Source organism: Canis aureus, chromosome 20 (assembly GCF_053574225.1).
Source record: "Canis aureus isolate CA01 chromosome 20, VMU_Caureus_v.1.0, whole genome shotgun sequence".
Lineage (NCBI taxonomy): Eukaryota > Metazoa > Chordata > Mammalia > Carnivora > Canidae > Canis > Canis aureus.
This window is the reverse complement of record NC_135630.1, coordinates 29,329,390-29,357,263: the sequence shown is the minus strand read 5'-3', so window position 1 is coordinate 29,357,263 and position 27,874 is coordinate 29,329,390. Positions and strand designations below refer to the sequence as shown.

The following is a 27,874-nucleotide window of genomic DNA, read 5'->3' as shown; positions in this document are numbered from 1 at the left end:
CTTTTTCTTTTTTTGGAATCCAAAGCATTTCAAAAACACTGGGTTATCTTCCAAATAGACCTGTGAGGTTAGTATGATTATTCAGTATTTTACAGATGAGGAGGCCAAAAGAGGCCCACAGAAGCCCACAGAAGCTAAACCTCTCAGTGTTTCCGATTTCAGTAGGGATGGCAAGAGAACTGACATCTACTGACCACCTATAATTATTGCCTGGCCCTGGGCTAGAAATTCTTCATACATTACCTTACCACACTCTAAAACAACCCCAAGGCATTATCATTCACTTCTTACATACAGGAAAACCACCCCACCCCTTGCCACTCCACCCTGCCCAGAGGCACAGTCAGGCAGCGGTGGTGCCGGGATTCAGACTCCCAAGTCCCTGTGCTTCTACTACAAGAGGCAGCCTCCCCCAACAAGCTGGGTGTTTCCTTCTAAGCTCTGTAAAAAGCACTGTCTTCCTATTCTGTTAACAAGGCACCTGTATCCCCTGACACATGACTGCTGGTGACTTCAACTGACCCTGGACCTCTGCACTGAGAGCCTTTGTTGCTGACCTTGGTCTGCCCTCTTATCCTCCCGACCAGTGGGTCTGGCGAAGACATCCACCACCTGATCACCGCCTAAACTCTGCTCGGGCTCTGCCATCAGCTCAGCTGCAGAGATGCCCAGGATGCTGGGAAGTCTTGCCTTTGCTGCCACTGCTTCCTCCCAGCTTAAATCTGACCCATATTTCTTTAGTTTAGGGACATTAGCAGAGAAATTTTTTTCTAGCCCTTTCCAACAAAAGTATCCTTCATCCAACCCAAACTAAATTAAAATGACAAGGAAAATGAGACAGTGGGTTACCTGGTAAGTTTGATCGTTTTTCTGAATTCACTGGTAATTGGAGCCTTAAAGCCACCTTTCCTGAGCAAGGAGTCTATTGTCTGGATCTGATCCCAGTCTGAGGAGGAGAGGCACACTGAGATCAGTGCACAATGACACAAGAGTAGGGTATGTTCTCACACAGCAAGAAAAGAGAAGCAGCCAGATCTGCTAGGGTCAAAGTGATCTCCCTAGAGCCCCTTCTGCCTCACTGATATCCAAGTAGAATCTCTGAGACATGAGACAATAACCTGACATACACCATAATGGCTGTCCCCCGGCCCTGTTCCTGTGTCTTTCCTGTCAGATGTGATCCTAGTATAATCATCTAGGAACAAACATGGTCTCAACTTAAAACTGGCCTGCAGGCCTACTACTGGTAACCAAGGCTATTCTATGAGAGGGAAGAATTCAAATTCTGCAGCCTGCATTCCTTTGTGTGGCCTTCCTTTATTTTGATCATTTCTGGGAGTCCTGTTTTCTATTACAGAGACTGATAGCAGGAAGAAAGCTATTCCTTCATGAAGGACAGAAATGGTGTTCATGTATACATTGCTGTGTTGTTCCTGCACATTTTTAACAGATAAAACCAAACACATCAGACTGAAAACCAAAAAGAAACTCCTAAATAACCTCCAATTTTTAAATTTTGCCAATCAATTTTCAAACGGCACAGATAATCTGATTATCTATATTATCACCACATCTCACTATTGGGAAATATTGATGGTGTTTCTCCTTATAAAAAAATGTTAGACTTACGGCCTCAAAGTGGCCAAAAGGCTTCCCTTTTATGCCACACCCACACTACTTTTGAAAAAGTTTAAACACAACCATGATGGAAACCAATGAAGGCAACCACTCTCCACATAATTAATTCATTGATACAGTGAACTGGATATTTCTCTCTACTCTAGGTTCACACTGTGTGTTTTACGTATTACTTTCAGAAACAGACAAGAAAGGAGGAAGGGAGGGTGAGAGGGACGAGGAGAAGAGAGAAAAGAAAGAAAACTGGGTTACATACCATAGAAACACTAAAAGGTATTCTCCTAAACATTCTTTTTTTAATTTTTTTTAAAGATCCTATTTATTTATTCATGAGAGACAGAGAGGGGGCGGGGGGCAGAGACACAGGAAGAGGGAGAAGAAGGCTGCATGCAGGGAGCCTGACATGGGACTCGATCCCGGGTCTCCAGGATCACGCCCTGGGCTGAAGGCGGCGCTAAACCGCTGAGCCACCGGGGCTGTCCTCCTAAACATTCTTTTAAAGAGAAAACCTACAATAGCCAAACTGTGGAAGGAGCCTCGGTGTCCATCGAAAGATGAATGGATAAAGAAGATGTGGTCTGTGTATACAATGGAATATTCCTCAGCCATTAGAAACGACAAATACCCACCATTTGCTTCAATGTGGATGGAACTGGAGGGTATTATGCTGAGTGAAATGAGTCAATCGGAGAAGGACAAACATTATATGTTCTCATTCATTTGGTGAATATAAATAATAGTGAAAGGGAATAGAAGGGAAGGGAGAAGAAATGGGTAGGAAATATCAGAAAGGGAGACAGAACATAAAGACTCCTAACTCTGGGAGACGAACTGGGGGTGGTGGAAGGGGAGGAGGGCGGGGGGTGGGGGTGAATGGGTGACGGGCACTGAGGGGGGCACTTGACGGGATGAGCACTGGCTGTTATTCTGTATTTTGGCAAATTGAACACCAATAAAAAATTAAAAAATAAAAAAATAAAGAGAAAACCTACCCTACCCACCTCCTACCTTTACTGTCCCATTATAAAAACTTTTTAACTACCAAGTTCTTTAAAAAAAAAAAAAAAATTATGTTTTGCTTTTTTCCCCAAGTATAACATTGTTTAGTAATTAAAGACCAATAAAGTTCAAAATCCACTGGTATGGGCAAGTCCCCTTTACAATGATCTCCATAACATGGTCCAGTTGGTTGCTGGAACTTTGCTACAATTACCACTAGTTTTTGGGGCCAAGGAACAAAACTTTTTACTGAGAAAGTGAAATGCGGGTGTGAGTAAGGCCAAGTCTTTTTTTTTTTTTTAAGGCCAAGTCTTTACCCCTTTTCTTCCCCAGCTCTTGCATTTTGGGGGAATTTATTTCACATCCTGTAAGACTTTGATAAACAATAAGAGGAAGAAAGGCACTTATTCTTAGTTGCAGTTAGGCTGAAAGACAACACATCCCACTTTCCTGCCTTTACATGGCAACACTATGAATAGTATCCTTCATTGAAATGCCATTTGTCCAACTTACCTTGTTCCTTAGCAACCTCAGGTAAATATGTGGCTGTACGTTTGACGCCTTTTTCATTGATGAATTCAATTCGAATCCCATGGACCCCTACCTACAGAAAAAGTAACCAAATGAAGGGCATTTACTTACTCTAATGGAACTTCAAACATCCACATTTAATTGACATTTTCCCCTGACCAGCTTGATCCAAGTCTGAGAAAAGGAGAAACTACTGCTTTTCATGACTAACTCTTTCCCCTTAGGTATAGAAGCCAAAGTAACTTTAGCTTAAGGGAAGCAACACGTTTACATGTAGCCACCTCTCCCAAGTATAAAGATTCTTTCAACAGCTCATCCAATAATCTGGAGTATTCCATCTTTAATCTATTCCATTAAACAGACAACAGGGTTTTGATCTAGGCTCATAACTCCTCATAACAACTTTTACTCAAGGGCTTACCAAGAGGGATCTGGAATGCTCTCTTTATCCCCAGTATCATTTCCTATTAGACGTGGGAGAAGGCTATGGAACAGAGTGGACTGGGAAGACACGGGAAAAGAAGATTTCACGTTTTTTCCTACTTCTAGGATCACAGCACCTTTCCTGTCACCTATGTGGCCCCCAACTGCTTCCAAACTCAGCTTTCACATTCTTATACCCTCTCTCAATGAAGGAGATACATTACCATGTACTAACCCGAACCCAAATGCAACGAGAGATGCAGAGTTCCAAATGCGGCTGTTCTCACCTCCCAGTCCAGGTAATCACTGGCATCCTCAAAGTTAGTAAGGAGGGAGACAGAGCAGAAAAGTTTAGGCAGCTCCTCTCGGGTCAGGGGGGGAAATCGGCTGTCCTTAAGTGCACTGGAGGGGGACAGAAAACAAAGTGAGGCTGCTCTGGAGCCAGAAGCCAACATTACGTGCCCGAATATTTATGAATCCTGAGCTATGCAGAGAATATTGATTATCCATCAGCACTAATATGCTAAAAATAACTTGATGCTATTAATTGCCTACACAACTGATAAGTGACTCACCAGATTAAAGTCCCATACTTCCTGATTACCAAAAAGAGAACACTCAAACTTTATCACTTAGAAGAAACAAAGTCAAGCAGTTGTTTTCAATTCTAGTCAACTTATCTACAGAGTTTATGTCTGGTGTCATTACCTGGTTAACGTGTATTCCCTGAGTCCTGAATGAAGATTCATGGCTGAGAAGGTCCCGATGCAGCCACGAAGCCGCTTGTCCCGCCCTGTCTTCCATGTCACAAAGAGCGGACTACAAAAGGAAACAAAAAACATTCTCCAGCCCCAAATCAATCATGGATAAGAACAAAACTTTTGCTTTCCCCTATTCATTTCCGTTATTCCCCAAAAAGGACTGTTTTCTGAATTGTGGCTATGCGAAGGACTCTGTCTTTCTGGGAATTGTGCAGTCTGTGGATGGAAGAGAGAGAGAGAAAAGACAAGGCAGCATGAAGAAAGGCACTCTGTGTAGCCCTTCCTGTGGTCCTTGCTGATAGGTTTAATTCACTCTCAATTGTGCTACTTTCCTATTCCTCTGCCCAGCACCCAACTTCTTCTAATTTCCATGTCTTTCTCTTCTTCTTTATTCTATTTCTGGGAGTGTCCATGTTCCCCAGTTACATCCTTCATGAAGACACTGGGCCTGCATACTTTCTCCTCATTCCCCATAACCTCCCATTATTCCCATAATTATCTCTGCCCTTTGTCCTGCTCCAATGTCTCTGCAAGAAATTGTATTATTGGGATCCCTGGGTGGTGCAGCGGTTTGGCGCGGGCCTTTGGCCCAGGGCGCGATCCTGGAGACCCGGGATCTAATCCCACGTCAGGCTCCCGGTGCATGGAGCCTGCTTCTCCCTCTGCCTATGTCTCTGCCTCTCTCTCTCTCTCTCTGTGACTATCATAAATAAATAAAAATTTAAAAAAAAAAAGAAAGAAATTGTATTATTAGTAAAAGTTGCCACTTTCTGCTTCTAGACCAAAGTCATTAGATTGGTGGTAACAGACTTTTTAGAAACAGGTTATGGAACTGTCCCTTCATCCTGATATTTCCTCTATACTCCAATGCGGTTATTTCTTAGAGCAAAATCTAAAAAGCAACTTAAATTTTAGTTTCTTTTTTTTATTTTTTAAAGATTTTATTTATTCATGAGAGACAGAGAGAGAGAGAGGCAGAGACACAGGCAGAGGGAGAAGCAGGCTCCATGCAGGGAGCCTGACGTGGGACTCGATCCCTGGTCTCCAGAATCAGGCCCTGGACTGAAGGCGGCGCTAAACCGCTGAGCCACCTGGGCTGCCCAGCAACTTAAATTTTTAAAGCTGTTTACTTTGATTACTGTTTTAAAGCAGATCTGCTGCCTATCTTTTCCCTCCAGTAAATGCCTGAACAGCACCCAAAGTTATTGTCCCAAAACCTACTCAAAACCCCTCAAGAATTCCACTGTCTGGGCAGCCCTGGTGGCGCAGCGGTTTGGCACCGCCTGCAGCCCAGGGCGTGATCCTGGAGACCCTGGATCGAGTCCCACATCTCTGCATGGAGCCTGCTTCTCCCTCTGCCTGTGTCTCTGCCTCTCTCTCTCTCTCTGTGTCTCTATGAATGAATAAATAAAATCTTAAAAAAAAAAAAAAAAAAAAAAAAACAATTCCACTGTCTGTAGAATGGAAATACAAGCCCCTGAATATAAGCAACAACCCTTTCCCTGTAACACTGCAGCCACCACTCACTCTTCCAAATCCACATCCTTTTTGGTGGGACAAACTTGATCTTACTTAGGATAAAGGCTTAGAATCTTCACCTGTTCAATCAGGAATTTTCTGAGCCACGGTATCCCATGGCAATACTTCCTAAAAAGTTAGCACATTTTTTCTCTACAGTTTCTCTCCTCTGACACAATCACATAGGAGTAACTTCCCCTCTACTTCTGCCCACAGAAGTATGCCAAACACATTGTTTAGCTTTGTGTGTGTGATTTGCCAACTTGGCAAGTCTCCCAAAAGTGAGGATTTTTTCTTCATAATCTCTCCACTCCCTGACCAGTGGGGCTATGTGTTGCTCTAATACGGCATTAACATTTGCAGAATAAATGATCTTAGGTCAATGAAATCTCCGAAAGCATCTCTTCAGTACTTTCTTTTTTTTTTTTTCTTTTTTAATTTTTTTTTAAATCTTCAGTACTTTCTTAAAGCCAGTTCAAGGGTGCCTGGCTGGCTGAGTCAGTGGAATGTGTGACTTTTGATCTAAGGGTTGTGAGCTCCAACCCTGAGTTGGGTATGGAAACTACTTAAATCTTGGGCAGCCCGGGTGGCTCAGCGGTTTAGCACCACCTTCAGCCCAGGGTGTGATCCTGGAGACCCGGGATTAAGTTCCGTGTCAGGCTCCCTTCATGGAGCCTGCCTCTCCCTCTCTCTGTGTCTCTCATGAATAAATAAATAAAATCTTAAAAAAAAAAAAAAAAAAATCTTAAAAAAAAAAAAAACCAAAACAATAGCTAAACTATGGAGAGAGCCCACACATGTCCACTAACTGATGAATGATAAAGATGATATAGTGTGTACACACACACACACACACCCCGGAATATTAGCCATAAAAAAGAATGAAACCTTGCCATTTGCAATGACACAGATGGAGCCAGAGTGTATTAACCTAAGTGAAGTTGGTCAGAGAAAGACAAAATACCATATAATCTCACTCATATGTGGAATTTAAGAAAGACAACAGATGAACATATGGGAAGGAGGAGGGAAATAAGCCCTAAAAGACTCTTAACCATAGAGAACAAACTAAGGGATAATAAAGGGAGTTAGGTGTGGGAATGGGTTAAATGGGTCATGAATATTAAGGAGGGCACTTGTAAGGCACCTGGGTGGTTCAGTTGGCTAAGCAACCAACTCCTTGGTTTTGGCGGGTGGGGGGGGGGGGTTGGCTTGGGAGTTTCCCTGTGTCCTTCTCTCTCCCTGTGCCCCTCCCCAAGCTCACATACTCTAAAATAAATAAATAAATCTTAAAGAAGGGGGGGCATTTGTGATATTGAGCAATGGGATTGTATATGTGATGAATCACTGAATTCTACTCCAGAAACCAATACTGCACTGTATGTTAAGTACCTAAAATTTAAATTAAATTAAAAAAAAAAAAAAAAGCCAGATCAGAGTTGCTTTCAATTCTGAAGAGGAAGAAAACTCTGTCATGGATTTCTTCACTCTACACATAAACTTATTTAAGTCACTGACACCTTCAGAGAGCTTAGGACAAATGATAGAGTCTTGAACTAAACACAGTACAGCAGAATCTGACATTCTTGGTGGGGTGGGTGGAAGAAGCCATGGGGGAACTGATGGAACAAAGGAAGGGATCCTTGTTGAGACCATCACAGCTCCCATTATAAGTGCTTCTACTCTCAACCTGGCCCCCCAAAATTTCCAATTCATTTGGACTTCAACACCTGGACCACAATGATGTGATCTGTGGCTTCTCCACTGGAAAGGTTAAGTCACCTATTCTCCACCATATAAATCAACAAACCAAATGAAGAACCAAGAAAGAAACCCTAATTTCTAAAACGTTAGCTTAAAAACAAGCCAATACTTCAAGTGTAACCTAGACCTCTTCTATTACTCAATCCAGATACTGTTCTCGATACTGTCTGGACATTTCTCATCATCCTATTCTCATTACTCTCTGCCCAAACGATGCTAAAGCTCTTTGTAAGTGGCAGCCCCCCCCACCCCCACCCTTCTCAAGAGAGAGAACCCAAGAAAGACGTCACTATGTCTTCTCACTGTCCCCTGCACCTGATGGATTTACTCACTAGGGGTCATTGGTGAATCTAGGAAGTCGTGGCTGTGGGAAGCCATAGAGGTGACAGTAGAGGACGTCAAAGCAGTAGCAGCACATCTCTGCAGTCACCACCAGATTCTTGGTGGTGTTGGCAGTTCCATTGGGCCGGGGAAGAGGGCTCAGCGCTCCCGATGCGGGATTCATTCGTGTAATGGGAGAATTTCCAGGTCCCAGAGTTAAGTCTGACACATTCTCCCGACCACTGCTGCCATCCACATGCTGGTGGTTTTGAAGAGGTCCTGAACTAGAGCCGGGGACAGTTGTGGACTGGTTCCCGTGACTGTGCGTTCCACTTCCAGATAACTTAGGCTTCTTGACCCCACAACAGCCTGCTGCCAACTTGGGCTCAAGTGGAGGAACACAACGTCTTTTTCCCATCCTGATTCAGTGCTCGAGGTCTGGAATGCTGCAGAACCCTGACCAAAAAGAGAATAGTTAAGCATTAATTCAAAACGTTAGAATGAAAAAACAAAAATCAAAAAGACTCTACTGGAGAGTTATCAAATTCTTTCTCGTTCAGGTTACCAGGTCACAAAGGGTTGCAGACCAGTATGACTGGAAGAGACCCTAAGCTCCAGACCAGGGACTCCTAACCTTTTCCTAAAGAACCACTTCTCATTTCCCATAAAGCCTTATGATCATCACAGAGGCAGGCAATGAACAGCCCCTCTTGCATAGGACTCCCCAGTGCAGAAAGGAAGGGTGGGGCAGCAGTCATTGTGGATCTGCATGAGGACATTTCAAGACTAAAAGATAGCACTGGACCTGTCAGACTCTTCATCAATTGCCTTCTCTACCTTTTAGGGGCTCCAAATTAGACCACCATATTTTCAGAGTCCCAAAGGAAATTTCATGCTTTTCCTTGTTAACCATATCCTTTCCTCATTTTACTCATCACCAGCCTATATACATGTGACTTTAGACCTGAGTGAATACAAAAAGCAGTTAGCTGCCTATTCTGAAAAGAACTTACCTTCCAACACAAGGGTCCCACCTTTCTACCCTCATAGCTTGCATTCTCCAATACCTTGCTCATTTTTTTTCCCTTTAATTTCAACTCCCTTTTTAAAGATTTTATTTATTTACTCATGAGAGACACACAGAGAGAGGCAGAGACATAGGCAGAGGGAGAAGCAGGCTCCATGCAGGGAGCCAGATGTGGGACTTGATCCTGGGACTCGGGATCACGCCCTGAGCCAAAGGCAGACAATCAACCCCTGAGCCACCCAGGCATCCCTCAAAACTCCAATTCAAAAAAAGTTACAACCTAGTAGGAACCTTTATTCACACAAATGACCCAAGCTTCACAGGCCTTTTGTGAGGTAGCCATTTCCACCCTGTCACAGCAAGGCAGATGCATGCAATGCCACTCAGCTTAACAAAGCGTGGCAGTGGATATGCCAGGAAACCAGAACACCCCATCTGATGATGTGAATGGAAGGAAGGAATTTTTTTTCTTAAACAGCCTGAGGTAAAAATGGACAGTTATAACACAGCCAAGATTAATCTTTTTTCTGATTCAATAGAATCAGGAAAATAGATACTAGTTATTTCTTTTCTTTCTTTCTTTCTTTTTTTTTTTTTAGATTTTATTTATTCATGAGAGAGAGAGAGGTGCAGAGACATAGGCAGAGGGAGAAGCAAGCTCCATGCAGGGAGCCTGATGTGGGACTGGATCCCAAGGACTCCAGGATCACACCCTGAGCCCAAGGCAGACGCTTAACCACTGAGCCACCCAGGTGTCCCAATCCTAGCTATTTCAAAGTCATTAATACCAAAATTTATAACATTCTGTTGATTTGAAAAAAGCATACTTAAATCTCCCTGTGATTAGGACACATAATTGCCTTTTTAAAAAAAACATAATTTGCCTTTTTTTTAAAAAAGATTTTATTTATTTAAGAGAGACTGAACACCAGAGAGACAGAGCAAGCACAAGTGGAGGGCAGAGGGAGAGGGAGAAGCAGGCTTCCTGCTCAGCAGAGAGCCTGACGTGGGGCTAGATCCCAAGACCCTGGGATCAGAACCTGAGCCAAATAACCGACTAAGCCACCCAGGCACCCCCATAATTTGCCTTTTTGTGCACAGCTCTATAATACAATATTTTGGTTGTAAATTCTAAAACCTTTCTAAATCAAATTAGTTATTTACATACTCTTTTGCAAAACTATTATTTCTACACAAACAAGCTGTCACTCTAGGCTGAATGAGATACAAAAATTTCAAAGTATTTTTTTTTAAAGGTTTTATTTATTCATGAGAGACAGAGAGAGAAGCAGAGGCAGAGGCAGAAGCAGGTTCCATGCAGGAAGCCCAATGTGGGACTCGATCCCACAACTCTGGGATCACACCCTGAGCCAAAGGCAGACACTCAAGTGCTGAGCCACCCAGGGGTCCCAAAATTTTCAAGTATTATTTATGTTCTTGATATATGCTGATCTATAACAAAATACACATTTTTGTACTTAGGGCAATTCTTAGTGAGATGAACGTTGCTCGTACACTTTTTTTTTTTTTTTAAAGATTTTATTTATTTATTCATGAGAGACACAGAGCGAGAGAGGCAGAGACACAGGCAGAGAGAGAGAAGCAGGCTTCCTGCAGGGAGCCTGATGTGGGACTCGATCCCAGAACTCCAGGATCATACCCTGGGCTGAAAGCAGGTGCTCAGTGGCTGAGCCAGGCATCACTGTTTGTACACTTCAATGTCTGTCTTGACACAGGTTTCTTTTTGAGAAAGCCTTAAGTACTTAATATAATTAACATCCTCCCCCCCAATTTGTTTCTGACTGTGGACTTATGTTTCTTGTTTAGACTGTCAAAAAAAGAATAGTATCTTGGTTAAAAATGCTGCCTCCAGAGCCAAATGGCCTGGACTCAAATTCTGATTCCTCAGGGATCAAACTCTCCATGACTTAGTTTCCTTAGTATGGGAATAACAATACTACTTGTCTCATGGGATTTTAGAATTCAATTAGTTTAATGTGCATAAAGTGCTTGAAATAGTGCCCAGCACGTAGTAGGTGGCAATATATTTAGCTGCTCTTATCATTTGGATTATTAGACTGCCCCAATCGGGTGGACATTTCTAGAGGGCCACGACTCCACTAAGCACTCAGCACTTATGGCAATGCTTGCTCTGAACAGGTGCTCTTTAAACATTACACTGAATCTTCAAAACCGTTCAGCAAGGCAGGTGATGTTACTATCATTTTACAGAGGAGGAACTTTGGGCTTAATAAGAGAACCTGCTCAAAATCAGACTGCCACTAAGTGGGCCAAAGTCTATCTGTTAGACTCCAAGGCCTGGGTCTTTCTACCAAGCCACGAAAAAGAATGAGGTCTGCCAATAATCTAATAATCCATTGGATTCAGTCATTTCCTAAGGGCATGTTAAAAAAAAATTACATTCAAGGGTATACTAAAAACTAATCTAATAGTTCACAGAATCTTACCAATATAAATGGAGCAGGAGGGGCACCTGGCTGGTTCAACTGCAAGAGCATGTGACTCTTGATCTCAGGATTGTGAGTTCAAGCCCCACGCTGGGTATAGAGATTACCAATAAATTAATAAGTGAAAACAAAATGGCCTAAAAAAAACGACCTAAGCCCAAAGCCAACATCTCCAGCCATGACCTGAAAACTTTCAGTACTCCTGTCACCATCATTTGAGTCCACAGATGTCACTGGCCTCTAGACTTTCTACCTTGTGCATAACTGTGTGCAGGGGGCTTAAGACACATGTTGTTGAATGAAGCAGAAGGACTACCTTGAGGGAGAGCTGGAGTGTTAACAGGGTCTCCAGAAAGCCCCAAAGTTCAAAGCAGCAGAGATAAAACAGATAAAAAAAAAAAAAAAAAAAAAAAAAAAAGAAATGTTACCTCACTCTTATTACCCCAAAGCACCTGAAGGAAAAGCTAAATGTCATGAGATGGTGGTGATGGAGGTGTTCCTTAGCAGGTATCATCAGCTACCTGACTGCTGAAACACCCTACAATGGAGCAATAGAAAGAACTTTCAAATTTTTTTTTTTAATTTTTTTTATTTATTTATGATAGTCACAGAGAGAGAGAGAGAGAGAGAGAGAGAGAGGCAGAGACATAGGCAGAGGGAGAAGCAGGCTCCATGCACCGGGAGCCCGACGTGGGATTCGATCCCGGGTCTCCAGGATCGCGCCCTGGGCCAAAGGCAGGCGCCAAACCGCTGCGCCACCCAGGGATCCCAGAAAGAACTTTCAAACCATGCCAAGGTATTTTACTTTCAACCAGGCAGGTGAAGATTTTGCCCGTGCACCACACCAAGTGCCGACCTGCAGTGGCGCATGATCACAAGGGACACCAAGTGCTTACATTTAACAATTCCCCACACCCTCTTAAACTACTATTTGAAATCAATAGAACCAACTCAAATCTTGTGGCTCCTTAGGCCCAAGCATTTCTCTGGAGGCCACTAAGCAAACAATTCAATTGCTATTCTCAATTAGTGACCAAAGGCAGAGTTAGATACTTCTTGCATCAAAAGTCTATTACAAGGTATTTCGTCAAAAATTTGTTCTCTAAATTTATATCTATAAAAAAATTCAAAGATAAGATAGAATAGTATAATGGACCCAAGAACCAGTTTTTTTGTTTGTTTGTTTTTTAAAGGTTTTATTTATTTATTCATGAGAGACACGGAGAGAGAGAGGCAGAGACACAGGCAGAGGGAGAAGCAGGCTCCATGCAGGGAGCCCCATGTGGGACTCGATCCCAGGACTCCGGGATCACACCCTGGGCCGAAGGCAGGTGCTAAACTGCTGAGCCACCCAGGGATCCCCTCAAGGGCCATTTTTAATTTGCAAGAGAGCAAGAGTGAGCAGGCAATTGGGGGAGGAGCAGAGGGAGAGGGACAAGCAGACTCTGTGCTTAGCATGGAGCCTGACTTGAGGCTCGATCCCAGGACCCTGAGATCATGACTCCAGCTGAAATCAAGAGTCAGACACTTAACTCACTAGCTACCCAGGCACCTCTAAGGGACCACTTTAAAAGCCAGCAGCACCGGAATCCCTGGGTGGCGCAGCGGTTTAGCGCCTGCCTTTGGCCCAGGGCGCGATCCTGGAGACCTAGGATCGAATCCCATATCGGCTCCTGGTGCATGGAGCCTGCTTCTCTCTCTGCCTATGTCTCCGCCTCTCTCTCTCTCTCTCTCTGTGACTATCATAAATAAATAAAAATTAAAAATAAATAAATAAAAGCCAGCAGCACCAATCTCATTTTCCTACTGCCTATCTACTTTAGACAATCAATGAGAATGAACAAGTTAAAGCTGGATTTCTACCAGATGGAGACAATACCCGTAATTCCCCAAAAAGCTGGAAAAGCAATAGGAATCATGGTTTTACCACTCCCTTCAAGACCTCTTAACCTAAACGGTGTCAAATGTAGTATGTTTCACTGGTGAAAAAGTCACCACACCCTTTACCTGACATATTACAGTTAAGGGGTCCTGACCTTTATTAGGGTCCTCAACAAAAGAAGGTAACTCTTCTTCCCTCTGTGGGGAAGCTGAATAGTGCTGTTGCTTTGGGCTGGATGAATTTCCAAGCCACCTCAATTCCAGCCAGCGCTGAACACATCATTACCTTTAGCCTCAGAGGCTGGGTGACATTTGTTTTCTTTCACAGCACTTAACACAGTGCCCTGCATAGAGTATACATACCAACAATCTTATCTACAGATCTCCTAGTAATTTCACAGAAGTTTGTCTTTTCTTTTTTTTTATTTTTTTTTTAAAGATTTTATTTATTTATTTATTCATGATAATCACAGAAAGAGAGAGAGAGAGAGAGAGAGAGAGAGAGAGGCAGCGACACAGGCAGAGGGAGAAGCAGGCTCCATGCAGGGAGCCCGATGTGGGATTCGATCCCAGGTCTCCAGGATCGCGCCCTGGGCCAAAGGCAGGCGCCAAACCGCTGCGCCACCCAGGGATCCCGAAGTTTGTCTTTTCTATAAAAAGAATGCTCATGGCACAAACTAAGCTTTATATCATTAGTTCTACTGTTGAGATGCTGAATGTGGGGCGTGTTAGAAGCTGAAGACAACTGAATTACAAGTATATGCTTTTAGCAACAATGTCAACTCTATTGAGCCCAAACCAAAGAACCGTTTAATTCATTGCTAAATAGATTAGCTAATGTGGCCAATTCATTCTAAAAATTAGATCAAATATCCCTTAAATTAACTTCTTGGGGGATCCCTGGGTGGCTCAGCGGTTTAGAGCTTGCCTTTGGCCCAGGGCGTGATCTTGGAGTCCCTGGATCGAGTCCCACATCAGGCTCCCTGTATGGAGCCTGCTTCCCCCTCTGCCTGTGTCTCTGCCTCTCTCTCTGTGTGTCTCTTGTGAATAAATAAATAAAATCTTTAAAAAAAATTAAATTCTTCATTTGATTTATGCTTGTAGCTCTTTTCATTGCTAAAACCAGTCACTGGCCAGTCCTGGACTAAGCCTCGGGTGATATTTAACTTTACGCTGACTGAAGGCTTTCCCTTAACCAGCCAGGCTTTCCCTTAACTGGCCATACCTAGCTTCTAAATAGCACTTGACAAGTTTTTTTCTTTCTTTCCTTCTTTCTTTTTTTTTTTTTTTTGAATGATGGAGCGCTTTAGGAGACACCCACTGGAATATTATTTTCCTGGAAAGTAATTCATTATTTCAGGAGTTAATGCATATGATAGCTCATAAACTCCTGATGTTTATAAAGAAGCTGTTGAGACTGGTAATTGAGGGGAGGATGTGAAGACACCCTGATGGATCTGGCTGGCTGGGCAGGATGGCCTTCCTCACTTGCTGAGGGTCCCTTTCATGCTCCTTAAATTCACTGCCATCTTCACAGAGCAGCTCCCATCATCAGAGGACAGAGCCTAGGCTTTTGGATTACAGTCTAGGCTCAAATTCTAACTCTGACTTATACTGGCTATGCAAACTCGGGCAGGTTGTCACATCTCTGTGGATTTAGGCTCCCAATACCACAGAGAGTTATCTGTGACCATCAATGAGTAACATGTGAAAAGCATCTAGCATTCTTTGGCATATAACTATTATTTATTAAAATGCCTGCCATTATTAATACTACCACTATGATAGGGTACATTATAAAAATAACATGGGTTAGGATTCTTACAAAATCTAGAAAAATAAATGCCCTCATAATAAAATTCTATTAAGAACTACCTTGTAGTCTAAAAGATGACATGAAATTATAACTCTAATGACCTTGCTGCTTTTCCTCTTTGCACAGCAATTGCTTCTAATAAATCATCCACTGTTCTGTTCACTGTGAGATGCCAGAAAATATAAAGAATGAATACTGGTCTGAGAGTTCTCTACACTTTTATTCTACCAGAGTCCTCTTCAACTTACAGACGTACACTAAAAAGAGATGAAACTTGCTAAATATGCTATTATTGTAGAAGTCTTAATTTATATTAAGTACTAATGGAACCTCTCTGTCAAAGTAGTTAGGTTTCAAACAATAACCAGATTTTAAAAAGCCTGCAGATGAAAAAAACAAAATTTAGATTGACCTCTTGAAGACAAGCCTCAAAATAGCTTATTGGGGAGCATGACCTTATAACAAATAGATCTGGGAGGTAGAAAAGAGGCAAAGAAAAAAGGAATTTCCACTTTTCTTGTTATTATGTAGTATCCAGATGTCTGTTCAAATCAAGCTTTATATAGAAGGAATGGGTTGTTGTTCCCTTCAGGAGAGAAAGTTGAACTGAAATTCAATTTAATAATTATGTCGTATGAGTAGGGAAATGGCACCTGAACTGTAGTTCTGGCCTACTTATGTAACCATTCCAAGAAATAGATGAAAAACCTACATTCTGGTAATCATTTCAAATAATCACTTTTATATTTTTGAAACCTCAATATACACACAAAACATATATACATATCCAAACAAAATACACTTGATCTTAGGTGGAGAAGCAGTCCCCACAAAATACAAATCTACCTACATAACTGCTTTTAAAATTTACAAAAATGCACAGAACTATGTATTTTAATTTCAACTTAGCTTAAAGAAAAACATAGGAGCCAAATGTTTTGTTTTTAGATCCCCTCCCTTTACTATGCGATCTATGGCAAAGTGCCAGATCTTTCTGGGCCTTGGTTCTTTCTTTTGTAAAACGAAAATATTTGTCCCTACCTCCTTCACAGAGGGATTATAAGGCTCCAATAGAATGTGAAGCACTGTGAAAAACATCTTTTAAGTGTTAGCATACCACAATTAATAAACTCAAGGGGATGCACAGTAATAAAAGTTTTTCTAGAAAATAATATCATCATAGAAGATTTAGGGCAAAATGTTCCAAAAATCTCTGAAGAGACCCAATAACTGACCTTCATCAGAAACTGAATTAACCTGAGAGTTTTCATCTTTGGCTGTCTTAAAAATGAGTAATTTGGGGGAAGGGGTGGGAGCCAGACTGTTATGTACTGAAAGCATACAGGATAAGTGTAATACTACACCACTATGTAGGTCACTTTGATGGGATCATTAAAAATAAACTTGTTTTTATGTATTTAAATTATTTTAAGAGAGCAAGTAGAAGGAAATTCATGAATACTAGAACCCTCTCAAGGAAGTAGAAAAATACAAGTGAAGAAGTAATCCTATATCCTAATGCCCTAGCCCAAAGCTAAAACCAATAACAGCAACAAATTCTAAACATTCTAAATATGTCCAAGATAATACTCACTGAAAGCAGATAGTTTGTATTGCCAGGGGAACAGCTATAATAGAGGAGGGGAACTATTTTGTCTCTGAAATGAGCCTTCTTCCTTCCGATTCCATTCCTTCTTCCTGTACCTAAGATAGAAATGCAGGTGCAGTGAATGAACAAAATCAAGGCAGTCCAGAAGATAGGGTTTTTGAAAAATTACAACTCATAGGGCAATTTCTAGAAAAAAACAAAAGCTAGGAACAAGCTCTCCCTACTTCCAAACATTTCAAAATCTAAATATAAGGTAGCAATGGCAGTCTTGTGCACTGAATCACCTCATCCTTGGTGTCATCACCAAGAAGGGAGGACGCGGAGGATCAAAGGTTTTATTGAACCTGAATAGGAGACACACAGGATAACTTCTTCCACCACTAATTTAGATCAAAACTTGCTCTCAGGCCGAGATATACCATCTCAAGGCCCTCCACTGGTTTCAGAATACAAACATATTCTCAAATCCTCTGCAAAGATGGTGTTGAAGAACTACTGGACAGCGTGCCAGGGTCCTGAGGACAGGCCATCTTGTCACCCCAGGTGGAGATGGTAATTGTTGGTGAGAGTTATTCATCTTCACTATTAGTAGTGCATAAATCTCTTCAACAATTCTCCCCACACCCCACCCCCCAGTATTAGAGAATCAAGCTATTCCCAAAGATGTAAACAGGAGACTCCAAGCCCCACCCACACTATCCAAGGAGAGGGCAGTGAAAGAGGATAGGCCCGGAGGGATAAGGGTGAGGGAGTGTGGCAAAGTGAGGAGTTCAGATCAGGACAGCGAAGGGAGGAGGGCGAGGGATGAAGGGCAAAATCCACAGCCCGGGAAGGAGAGTTTAAGGTGGAGGGTAATGGGGATGGGGCTACGGTGCAAAAGGAAGCACAGAGTGAGGGTGGGGCTGGGGAAAAAGAGAAGAGGAAGAGGAGAAAAAGCGTGCGCGTGAAGACTTAGGCAGGAAAAGGACGACAGAGTGGGAAGGAGAGGCCGGAGCAGGGAGGGGCAAAGGCGGAGAGCAGGGCTGAAGGTAAGAGAAAACGAAAGGTGGGGAGCAGAGTACGGGGCGCCGGGGGAGTCGGGGAGACGCCGGAGCGACGGGTAGGGCAGCGAGGGCCGGGCCGCGGGGGCGGAATCCAGACGCCGGGCCGGGGGAGGGGGCGGCGGGATCGGGCTGCGGGGTGGGGGCCGCCAGGCGGCGCCGGAGACCACCAAACTTTACCGAGACACAGACCGCCTGCCGGAGGGAGTGCAGAAAGGCGCCGGAGCCTTCCCGGCCTCGCCTCCCCTCACTCGGCGGCCCGGGGCAGGGGCGCCCGCCAGCCCCTCCCCCGCACGGCCCCGGCCCCCGGCCCCCGGACCCCCGGCCCCCGGCCCTCGGCGGGGACCGGCCCGCAGGCCCGCAGGCCCCGCCCGCCGCGGCCTCTCCCCCGCCTCCCGGCGGCCCCTCCCCCAGGCCGCTCCGGGACCCTTGCCCCTGACCCCGGAGACCCCGTCCCGGGCCCTGCGCTCGCCCTCGGGCGAGGAGGCCCCGCGGGCACGGCGGCGGCGGCGGCGGCCCGAGGGCAGCCGGGCCCAGCGGGGGAGGAGGAGGAGGGCGCGGCGCAGCCCGAGTTTCCCACCTTTTCTGCTGGCCCAGACGCAGCCGGGGTGGACGGGACCTCTCGCGCTCTGCCCTCTCCTCCTGCTTCATGGAGCCATGCGCCTGGGTGGGGGCTCCCGAGAGAAGCGGGCCCGCGGGCGGGCCGGACGCGCGGCGCGGACGGGGCGGGGCGAACAAGGCCGGCGGGCGGGCGGAGGAGGAAGCGGCGGGGCGGCGGTGGCGGCGGGGAAGAACTGCTAGAGGTATTCCCCGGGCGGCTGGAGGACTGAGTCGAGCCGGGACCCGAGTCCTCCAGTATCCCAGCAGCCACCGGAGGCAGTGAGGTAATGGAGGAGGAATGTAGGGAGTCCTCCAGTGGACCACACGCCCTCTAGCGAGCCGCGAAGACCATAGAGACTCCGGAGCCCCCAGAGCACCGCCCCGCCACTGTCACGTGGCCCGAGTCCGCGCACTTTATTGGCTGGCGCCGGCTCGACGGGGTTGCATTTCGAGGGCTGCTTTCCATTCGTGGGGCCGAGTCCCGGCAGTTGGAATAAAAGGGGCCTGTGGCGAGGTTCGGAGGCGCCGGCCGCCGTCCTCGGAGCTCGGCTCGGCCGGGCCGCCCGGCGTCGGCGAGAGACCGCGAAGCGCGCGGGGAGACCTGGGGCGGGCCGGGTGGGCGGCGGCGGCCGAGCCCCCGAGCCCGGCCGCCCGCGGCCCTTCTCCTGGACCGCGCAGGCCTCCTGCTGCCTCGCGCGACGCGGCCGGGGCAGCCGGAGCCGCGGACATCAAGCCCGGCCGCGCGCGGGCCGCCGTGGCCGCCACGGGGGTTCCAGGCTCCGGGCCGGTCTCGCCCGGGACTGAGCAGGGCAAGCGGCGCCCCGCCTCTGGGATCAGAGGCCCGCCCTCCGTCCGAAGCCCCTGAATTCCCAAGCTGGAGATGCTCCCCCGCCCCGACAGGACTGACTGTGCAGTAAGGCCCGACAAGCGCGCTCCTCGGGACTCAGCAGGGGAAGGGTCTCAGAAACACCGATGTAAAATGCTTTTTAAAAATTAGGAGTAAATGACTTCAATTTCCCATACTTGCTATTTGATTTGATTTGAGGACCTGGCATTCTTAATTGCGGGTGGAGTTGCAGTAAATCTCGTTTCTGCCCTGCTTCCTCGCCCTAACCATGACCGTTCCAAGCACCAACAGTGCGGGCACCACAGCCGGCAGATGCATGCCCTCTTTTAAAGCCACGCCAGGCTTGTCGAGAACACAGACTCAAGCCCACATATAGACTGTTTTGTGTTTTGCTGTTCTGTTTATGCACAAAGGAATCCTTAACGTGTTTGTCCTCAAAGAGCAAAGAAAAGTATCTAGTAAAAAATGCAAATCATATCTGACAGTGAAGCTTTCCAGCAAAAACCTTCTGCTCTAGAATGCATAATGTACTCAAGCATAATAAGATCTACTACTACAGACTTTTAGCATAATTACCTGTAGACAACGAAAACTGAGGAAACTGAGTATCTGATTGGTGTCTCTTGGGCCTAAGCTCTCAGAGAACCTAGTGAAGGACAACAGAGAAAGGAATAGACAGCTCTGCTTTGTAGAACAGGAGGTGACTTTTAAAAAAAAAAAAATTCTGTAGCAGCCTTCACGATTCCTGTCACAGTCTTGACACACTTATCTGCTGTTGAGGCCACATTTGCCTCTTTCCAACCTCCGCCTGCCTGAAAACTACAAATTAGATGACTGTGTGGCCCACAGCTGGAAATACAGGAGGCAGCAAACCAGAGGTCAATTTTTGTTGTTGCCTCTAAATAAGGAGATGAAATTCTGACTTAAAATAGAATAAATTTCACATAGTGAAGATTTTTCCAACCGAAAGTCTTAAAATACGGCATCTGGAAAGGGCCTTAGTCTATTGCTCCCATGGCGGTACTATATCGTCATTAAACAGCCCACAGATAAGGGACTTATGGCTCCCTGGTTATCAAGCTGTCAGGAGGTAAATGATGGAACTACGCTAGACTTGAAACACTCCCAAATTAAAACAAAAACAAACCTTGCGTTGAGCTGTAAAAAGAGGCATTCTACTGAGAAGTAGAATCCAGATGCTGTGCCCATTGTTAACCGATGCTGAACGGCAAGCGTTAGAACTTTTAAAAAGTCACTTTGAGATCACCTCCTATCAGTAAGCAACAGTTGGAACGGATGCAAAGATATGCAGGAGGAAGAAACCAAGGGCAATATATGCCAGGACGCTGTGTCTTATTTATTTTCTCACTTCCTACACAAAATAGAGAAACCTGGTGCCTAGGAGGCACTAATTATTTGTAACCCGGATAAGTGAAGAAGAAAGCCAGCAAGCAGCAGGAATGTAATATAGCTGGGAAAGGGAACTGTAGCTCCATCCCTCTGCATGATCTTGAAATGTCCTTCCAATCTGCTGTGATATAACTGCACTATATCAAAATAGCTCAAATCATCTGCTTCCAGATGCACAGCTTCCCATTATTTCCTACCTTGAATGGTTAAGAATATATAGTAATATAAGAGACTAGATTTAATTGTTCCCACCCCCAAAAAGAAATGATAATTATGTGACATGATAGAAGTGCTAGCTAACCCTACAGTGCAGTACATAAGTGTATCAAATCACCAGATTGTACACCTTAAACATACACAATGTTATATGTCAATTATATATCAATTTAAAAAATTATATATGGTCATGATTAGGAGAGTGCACTCTGGAATCAGGCTGTGTTCAAATTCCAGCCCTGAAATGAATACCTGTGAACCTAGAGCAAGTTAAAGCATAATAACTCTGATTATGAAATTTAAATAAGTTTACACATGAAGCCATTATAGGATTAGCATGTCAAAGACGCTCAATAACTGTGAAACTTACTAGTACGAGGGTATTGTGGTAAACATGAAATTGACCTGTACAATAGACATACCATTCTTTTGGATTTGCACCTTGGATGAGCAATGCACTGATGCATTAAAGGCATTTGTGAACCTATAGTAATGAAATAAGGTTTCACAAAAGATACTGATGGGTAACAGATTTTATCTGTCTCACTTTACAGACTGATATGGGTCTGGTCTTAGTAGGAGATACAATCTGAATCTGTGCTCTGATCTCCACAAAAAGCAGGCACAGAGAAACTATAATCTCTTTTTTTTTTTTAATTTTTATTTATTTATGATAGTCACAGAGAGAGAGAGAGGCAGAGACACAGGCAGAGGGAGAAGCAGGCTCCATGCACTGGGAGCCCGACGTGGGATTCGATCCCAGGTCTCCAGGATCGCACCCTGGGCCAAAGGCAGGCGCCAAACCGCTGCACCACCCAGGGATCCTGAGAAACTATAATCTCTTTCAGAGATACTGCCTGGCTCTTGTGTATCTTCCATAGGATATAGTCCAGTTGGGCACTTAAAAGGGATGATGAATACTAATCTGATTAAAATAAATCTTTAAGGGGGCGCCTGGGTGACTCAGTCGATTGCCTATCCAACCCTTGGTTTCAGTTCAGATCTTGATCTCATGGGTCTTGTGATGGAGTCTTGTGTCTGTGTTGGGATCCGTGCTCAGAGGGGATTCTGCTTAAAGATCCTCTCCCCCTGCTCACACGCACGCTCTCTCTCTCTCTCAAATACATTAATAAAATCTTTTAAAAAATTAAAAAATCTTTATATCTGTATATACCAATGTCTACATGGGTTGAATGTTTCAGAAATATGAAATAGTTCAAATAAACTGAAAAGATCCACAGTATTTTGTTTGTGGCAGAGTTAAACCACATTACTCTGATAAGTTTTTTTTTTTTTTAAGATTTTATTTATTTATTCATGAGAGACACACAGAGAGGGAGTGACACAGGCAGAGGGAGAAGCAAGCTCCATGCAGGGAGCCCGATGTGGGACTCGATCCAGGTATTCCAGGATCACGCCCTGAGCCAAAGGGAAATGCCCAACTGCTCAGCCACCCAGTCATCCCTCTGAGAAGTATTTTTAAACTTTGTATGTGACTTGGGTACACAATTTAACATCAAGAAGTTTCTAAACTTCTAGTTATTAATGGTGAAATAAATGAAACCAAGTTGGTAAGTTCAAGTCATATATTCATTTATTCTGTAACTACTCTTAATATTTAGTCTGTACTGAGAATTTTGTATTACTTTTTTACTGAGATGTAAATGTACAAATCTTAAGTGTACAGATTGGCTGACTCTTACTTTAGCATACATCCATGTAACCAAATTAAGATGTAGAAATTTCAAGCAGCCCAGAAGACGCCCTTGTGCCTTCACCCAGGTACAAATCTCCCTTCAGAAGATAACCATTATTTTGACTTGTATCACCAGTGATAGTTTTGTTTGTTCTTGAATATCATAGAAATGGACTCATACAGTATGTATTCTTTTTGTCCTGGTTCTTTTGTTCAACAGAGAGAAAGGCATCTCTCTGGCTGGATGCAGGTATAGTTTACTCCTTTTATTTGCTGCATAGACTGTAACATCATTCAATATATATTGGATGAATATGCCAGAATTTGTTTATCCAGCATTATTTTTTAAAATCTTGTTTCCTTCTCAGAGTCTAAAGATTTAATACTTTCTGCAAGATCTCATGTTTTTTTGCAACTCTATGTGGCTCATCCTCAAATAGCAATGGTTATAAACGGCTATTGTGTCAGGTTCCAGCCAGGAAAGAGATATTTCAGAGATAACAATACATCTCCACTTGTCTAGCCTCAGGGTATGTCACCTCTCCTCCTCTCTGCCATAATCTTGCCTGCTGAGAACTTAATCTTCCTGACATTCCACAGAACATCACACTGATCCATTACATTGGTGACATCTTGCTGAGTGAATGTGCATTCTGGAATCAGGCTGTGATGGCAAGTACTTTAGATGCATAAGAAAGTCACACGTGTTTCAGGAGGCAGGCAATAACTCCTAATCCTGGTACCAAGTACTATAACATTTAAGGTCCAGGAAATAGAAACCACACTTGGCATTTCAAACAGAAGTGATATGCAAGGAGTTGGTTATACAGATGTTAGTAGTCTAAAAGAATGAAGTAGATGCTGAGGTGACCCAAAAATTAGCAACTGTAAGAAGTAGCTACCACCTCCAGGTAGTGAGAGAACTGGGTTCTCTCCGGGGGTGAGAGAACACATGGGAAGATTTAGCATTACCAGAATGTAGGAACTTGAAGGATAGGCCACCAGAAGCTGGTGCTGAATTGAAAGACCATTTTTACCTCTGGCGCTGGAACCTCTAACAGGGGCCTGTGAACCCGGTCATCAGGCCTTTGAGGGGTGCCCTTGGGCTGGTGCTCAGAGAACCAAAGTAGTGGGGAGCTGGAACTTCCTGCGGTTCCTGGAGGAGTGCCGCACTAGCTGAAAACGGGAAGAGATAGATGCCCATCTCCTCCCACCTTCCAATTTCTCACCAGCGCCTTCCATCGGCAGAGCCTACAAAGGAAATCAGGCGGCAAAGGATTCTGGGAAATGTGGTTTGCAGACACCCAGACCCAGTTTCACAGAATGGAATTGAGAAGAGTTGGCTTGGCCTGCTAATTACCTGGGGAACTACTGGCGCAGCCATCACTTTAAGGTTAAGAAGATTGTTCTCTTTTATTCCCCTGGGAATATGCCAGACACAACTCCTTTGGGTCCTGGTTGAAAACTTAGAAGTTCTGGGCCTTCTCCCAAGAATGCTGAATGCAGTCACCCTCCCTGAATAGTCTAGCACCTTTGGGCTTGCGGAGCTCCCGAACTTCTAGCTCCTAAAGCTGCAGCAATCGGACACACACCAAGGGAAAGAAAGACCCTGAGGTTATATGCCCTTTCCCTTCTCAGCCCTATCTGAGGTCATTCTAAGAGTTAGTACTTTACAAATGTTACAAGGACTTTTTTTTTTTTTTTTTTTGAGAGAGAGAGAGAGAGAGAGTGAACATGAGCGGGGCAGAGGGAGAGAGAGAATCTTAAGCAGGTTCCATGCTAATTGTGTAGCCCTACATGGGGTTCAATCTCATGACCCTGAGATCCTGACCTAAGCTAAAATCAAGAGTTGGTCACTTAACTGACTGAGCCACCTAGATGCCCCAAAGCCTTTCTTAATATAATGACCTTAGGTTTCTCAGATCGGGAAACATGAGAGCAATTTAAGACTACCATCTTTTTTCCTCCTCAATGTTCTATTAGAGACCTTTATTTGCAAAGATGGGGGAACAATGAGATATAAACAACATCTAGCCACAGCAAGAAAGGAAAAAAATACTAAAAAAAGAAAAAGAAAAGCCAAAAAATTAAAAAAGAAAGACAGGACATGGGGACCAAGAAGGAAGAAGCTGGTGAGAAGCTATAATCACTGATACTGATTTGTGCTGAAGAAGATTACAGTTTGCTTGGGGCTTGCTCAAGGACAACAAATGTAACTGTGTTGAATGGAAATCACTGAACATATACAAAGAAATGGAAAGCACTGAACTGTTGAGGGTGATACCAGTGCAAAGTAAAAGAGGCTGAATGTGCTGGAAAGCATTGGGAATCCTTGATCACTGAACACATTGTCACTCCTTACCCACCAGATCACGAGGATGTCCAGCTGAAGCTATGCAGCTGGTATGGTGAGCACGTCAAAGTGTGAAGTACCACGTAGCCATAGCACCGGGCACAAACATGTCTGACTAGGAGAGTGAATATATGAGGAAATTTCAAAGGCTGCCCATGCCATGAATATTTTCTTCACAGGGCAGAGTTCTTAATTTATGTAGAAACTAAGTTCCTAAGCTTTAGAGCCTTAGGACCCTGGCAGAGCCCAGACATTCTGAACTAGTGATCTTCTTTCTTCTACACCACACAAAGCTGTAGGAAGGAAAATGTAGGGAGAAAGGGCAAGCAGGGCCCAGGATGCAGAGAGGAACAGAACATTTCCTTCACTTACACTTAGGTGTAAATCCAACAAAATATGTAAGGGCTTATATAATGAAAACTACAAAATGCTGTTGAAAGAAATAAAACAAGATCAGAAAAAGGAAGGGACATATTGTGTTCATGGATTGGAAGTCTCAGTATAGCAAAGATATTGGTTCTCTCCGAATTGATCTGTATATATAGATAGAAATCTAGTGCAATTCCTATCAAAATTCTACCAAGGAGGGAAGCTCCGATGGCCCAGCGTTTTGGCGCTGCCTTTGGCCCAGGGCATGGTCCTGGGACCCGGGATCAAGTCCCACATTGGGTTCCCTGCGTGGAGGCTTCTTCTCCCTCTGCCTGTGTCTCTGCTTCTCTCTCTCTGTATGTCTGTCTTGAATAAATAAATAAATAAAATCTTTTAAAAAACTCTACCAAGGATTTTGGTAGACAAAGACAAAGAAAAGCTTATTCTGAAATACACATAGAAAAAAAACAGAAACTGGAGTATCTCAAAGAATTTTGAAAAAGTAGGAAGACCCACTATACTTGCTATTTTTTTAAAGATCTTATTTATTTATTCATGAAAGATACACACAGAGAGAGGCAGAGACATAGGTAGGCTCCATGCAAGAAGCCTCATGTGGGACTCGATCCCGGGTCTCCAGGATCACACCCTGAGTCAAAGGCAGACGCTCAGCCACTGAGCCACCCAGGCATTCCTCTACCTGTTGTTATGGCTTCCTTATGTGGTTATAGTAATCAGGATTGTAGTATTTTTTTTTTGAGTTTTATTTATTTGAGAGAGAACAAGCTGGGAGAATGACAGAAGAGGAAGAAGAAGCAGACTCCCCGCCGAGCAGGGAGCCCGACGTGGGGCTAGATCCTGGGACCTGGGGATCATGACCTGAGCTGAAGGCAGAGGCTTAACCAATTGAGCCACCCAGGTGTCCCAGGATCATAGATTTTATTTTATTTTATTTATTTTTTTTTTTAAAGGAAAGACCTTTTTTTTTTTAAATTTTTATTTATTCATGATAGGCACACAGTGATAGAGAGAGAGGCAGAGACACAGGCAGAGGGAGAAGCAGGCTCCATGCACCGGGAGCCTGACGTGGGATTCGATCCCGGATCTCCAGGATGGCGCCCTGGGCCAAAGGCAGGCGCCAAACCGCTGCGCCACCCAGGGATCCCAGGATCATAGATTTTAAAGTGAAGGGTAAAACTATAAAACATTTAGAGGAAAAGAGCAGAAAATCTTCAGGACCTGGGCTTGTTGAACAGTTTGTGGTAATAACTCCAAAAACACTACCCATAAAAGAAAAAAAATCAATCAATTGGATTTTATAAAGACTTTTTCTGGCAGCCCGGGTGGCTCCGCGGTTTAGCACCGCCTTCTGCCCAGGGTGTGATCCTGGAGACCCGGGATCGAGTCCCACGTCAGGCTCCCTGCATGGGGCCTGCTTCTCCCTCTGCCTGTGTCTCTGCCCCTCCTCTCTCTATGTCTCTCATGAATAAATAAATAAAATCTTAAAAAGACTTTTTCTCTGTGAAAGATCCTCTTAAGAGGGTTAAAGTATAAGCTACAGACTGGGAGAAAATGTTTGTAGACCACGTATCTGATAAAGAACTCATTTCTAGAATCTACGAGGAACTCTCAAACAATAATAATGGTAAGAAACAATCTAGTTAGGAAATGGGCAAAATGCATGAATAAACATTTCACTGAAGAGGATATATGGAAGGAAAATAAGCACATGAAAAGATGTTCCATGTCACTTGCATTAGACAAGTTAAGACCACACTCAGAAGCTCTTACACACCTCCCAGGACAGCCAAAATAAAAAGTAGTGGTCATCCAGAATGTTGGCAAGGATGCAGAGAAAGCGAGATGGGAATGGATAATGGTACGACCACTTTGGAAATAGTTTGGCCACTTCTCAACCTCATGTCCCGACAATTACACCACTGGGCAGTTCTCCTAGAGAAACAAAAACTATGTCTTCACCAAAACCCTTACATGATTGCCCATAGCCACTTTGTTCATGCTAGCCTGAAACTAGGAACAGCTCAGACATCCTTCAACAGGTGAATGATGAAAGAAACTGCTAGGTCCATACTGTGAGGTACTAGTCAGTAGTAAAATGAACAAACTGTTGATAAACACACCCACCTGGATGGAGCTTAAGGAGCAGGAGCTGGTGGCCGCGTGCTCTGAGGTCCCCAAGGGCACACCTCTACCACTCTGCAGCCTGTCAGCTCAACTTCCCTCTCCACTGCGTGGACAGGACGGAACTTAGGCCTGGTATCTCATCCTCCCCATTCCAGTGAGTGGGTCAAGCATGACCACATGACCCAATCCAGGCCAAAGACAGCGGCTGAGCAGGAGTCACAGCTCTCCTCTTTCCTGGCACTGCTGACTGGTGTCTTGCTACCGTGTAGCACATGACCTGGAACAGCTGGAAAGGAACCACACTGATGATATTGTTTGAGCCTCTCAAAGAGTCCATGCCTGAAGGTAAAACTACCTCAGACTCATGTGATAAATTATATTCTCTATTAAAAGAACAAACTATAAAGAGTCCCTGGAATAATTCAAATAACAGCAGACAGCA

General features: G+C 44.2%; 1 protein-coding gene across 6 annotated transcripts in view; it reads right to left on the bottom strand.

Moving 5' to 3' along the window:
- AMMECR1L (AMMECR1 like) overlaps positions 1-27,874 on the bottom strand; it is a 32,860-nt gene that overhangs the window by 4,458 nt on the left and 528 nt on the right. The window contains exons 1-8 of one of the 6 annotated variants that reach the window (XM_077861228.1): positions 17,977-18,058; positions 17,041-17,100; positions 16,742-16,851; positions 7,967-8,411; positions 4,300-4,410; positions 3,879-3,993; positions 3,151-3,241; positions 850-946 (exon numbers count right to left, since the gene is read on the bottom strand). In XM_077861228.1, coding sequence (XP_077717354.1) covers positions 850-946; positions 3,151-3,241; positions 3,879-3,993; positions 4,300-4,410; positions 7,967-8,373 — 821 coding nt within the window. In that variant the 5' untranslated portion in view covers positions 8,374-8,411; positions 16,742-16,851; positions 17,041-17,100; positions 17,977-18,058. Of the gene's footprint in view, positions 1-849; positions 947-3,150; positions 3,242-3,878; positions 3,994-4,299; positions 4,411-7,966; positions 8,412-16,741; positions 16,852-17,040; positions 17,168-17,976; positions 18,104-18,376; positions 18,706-27,432; positions 27,719-27,874 lie in introns of those variants that run through there. The other 5 variants (XM_077861227.1, XM_077861231.1, XM_077861226.1 and 2 more) reach the window with 5 other exon arrangements.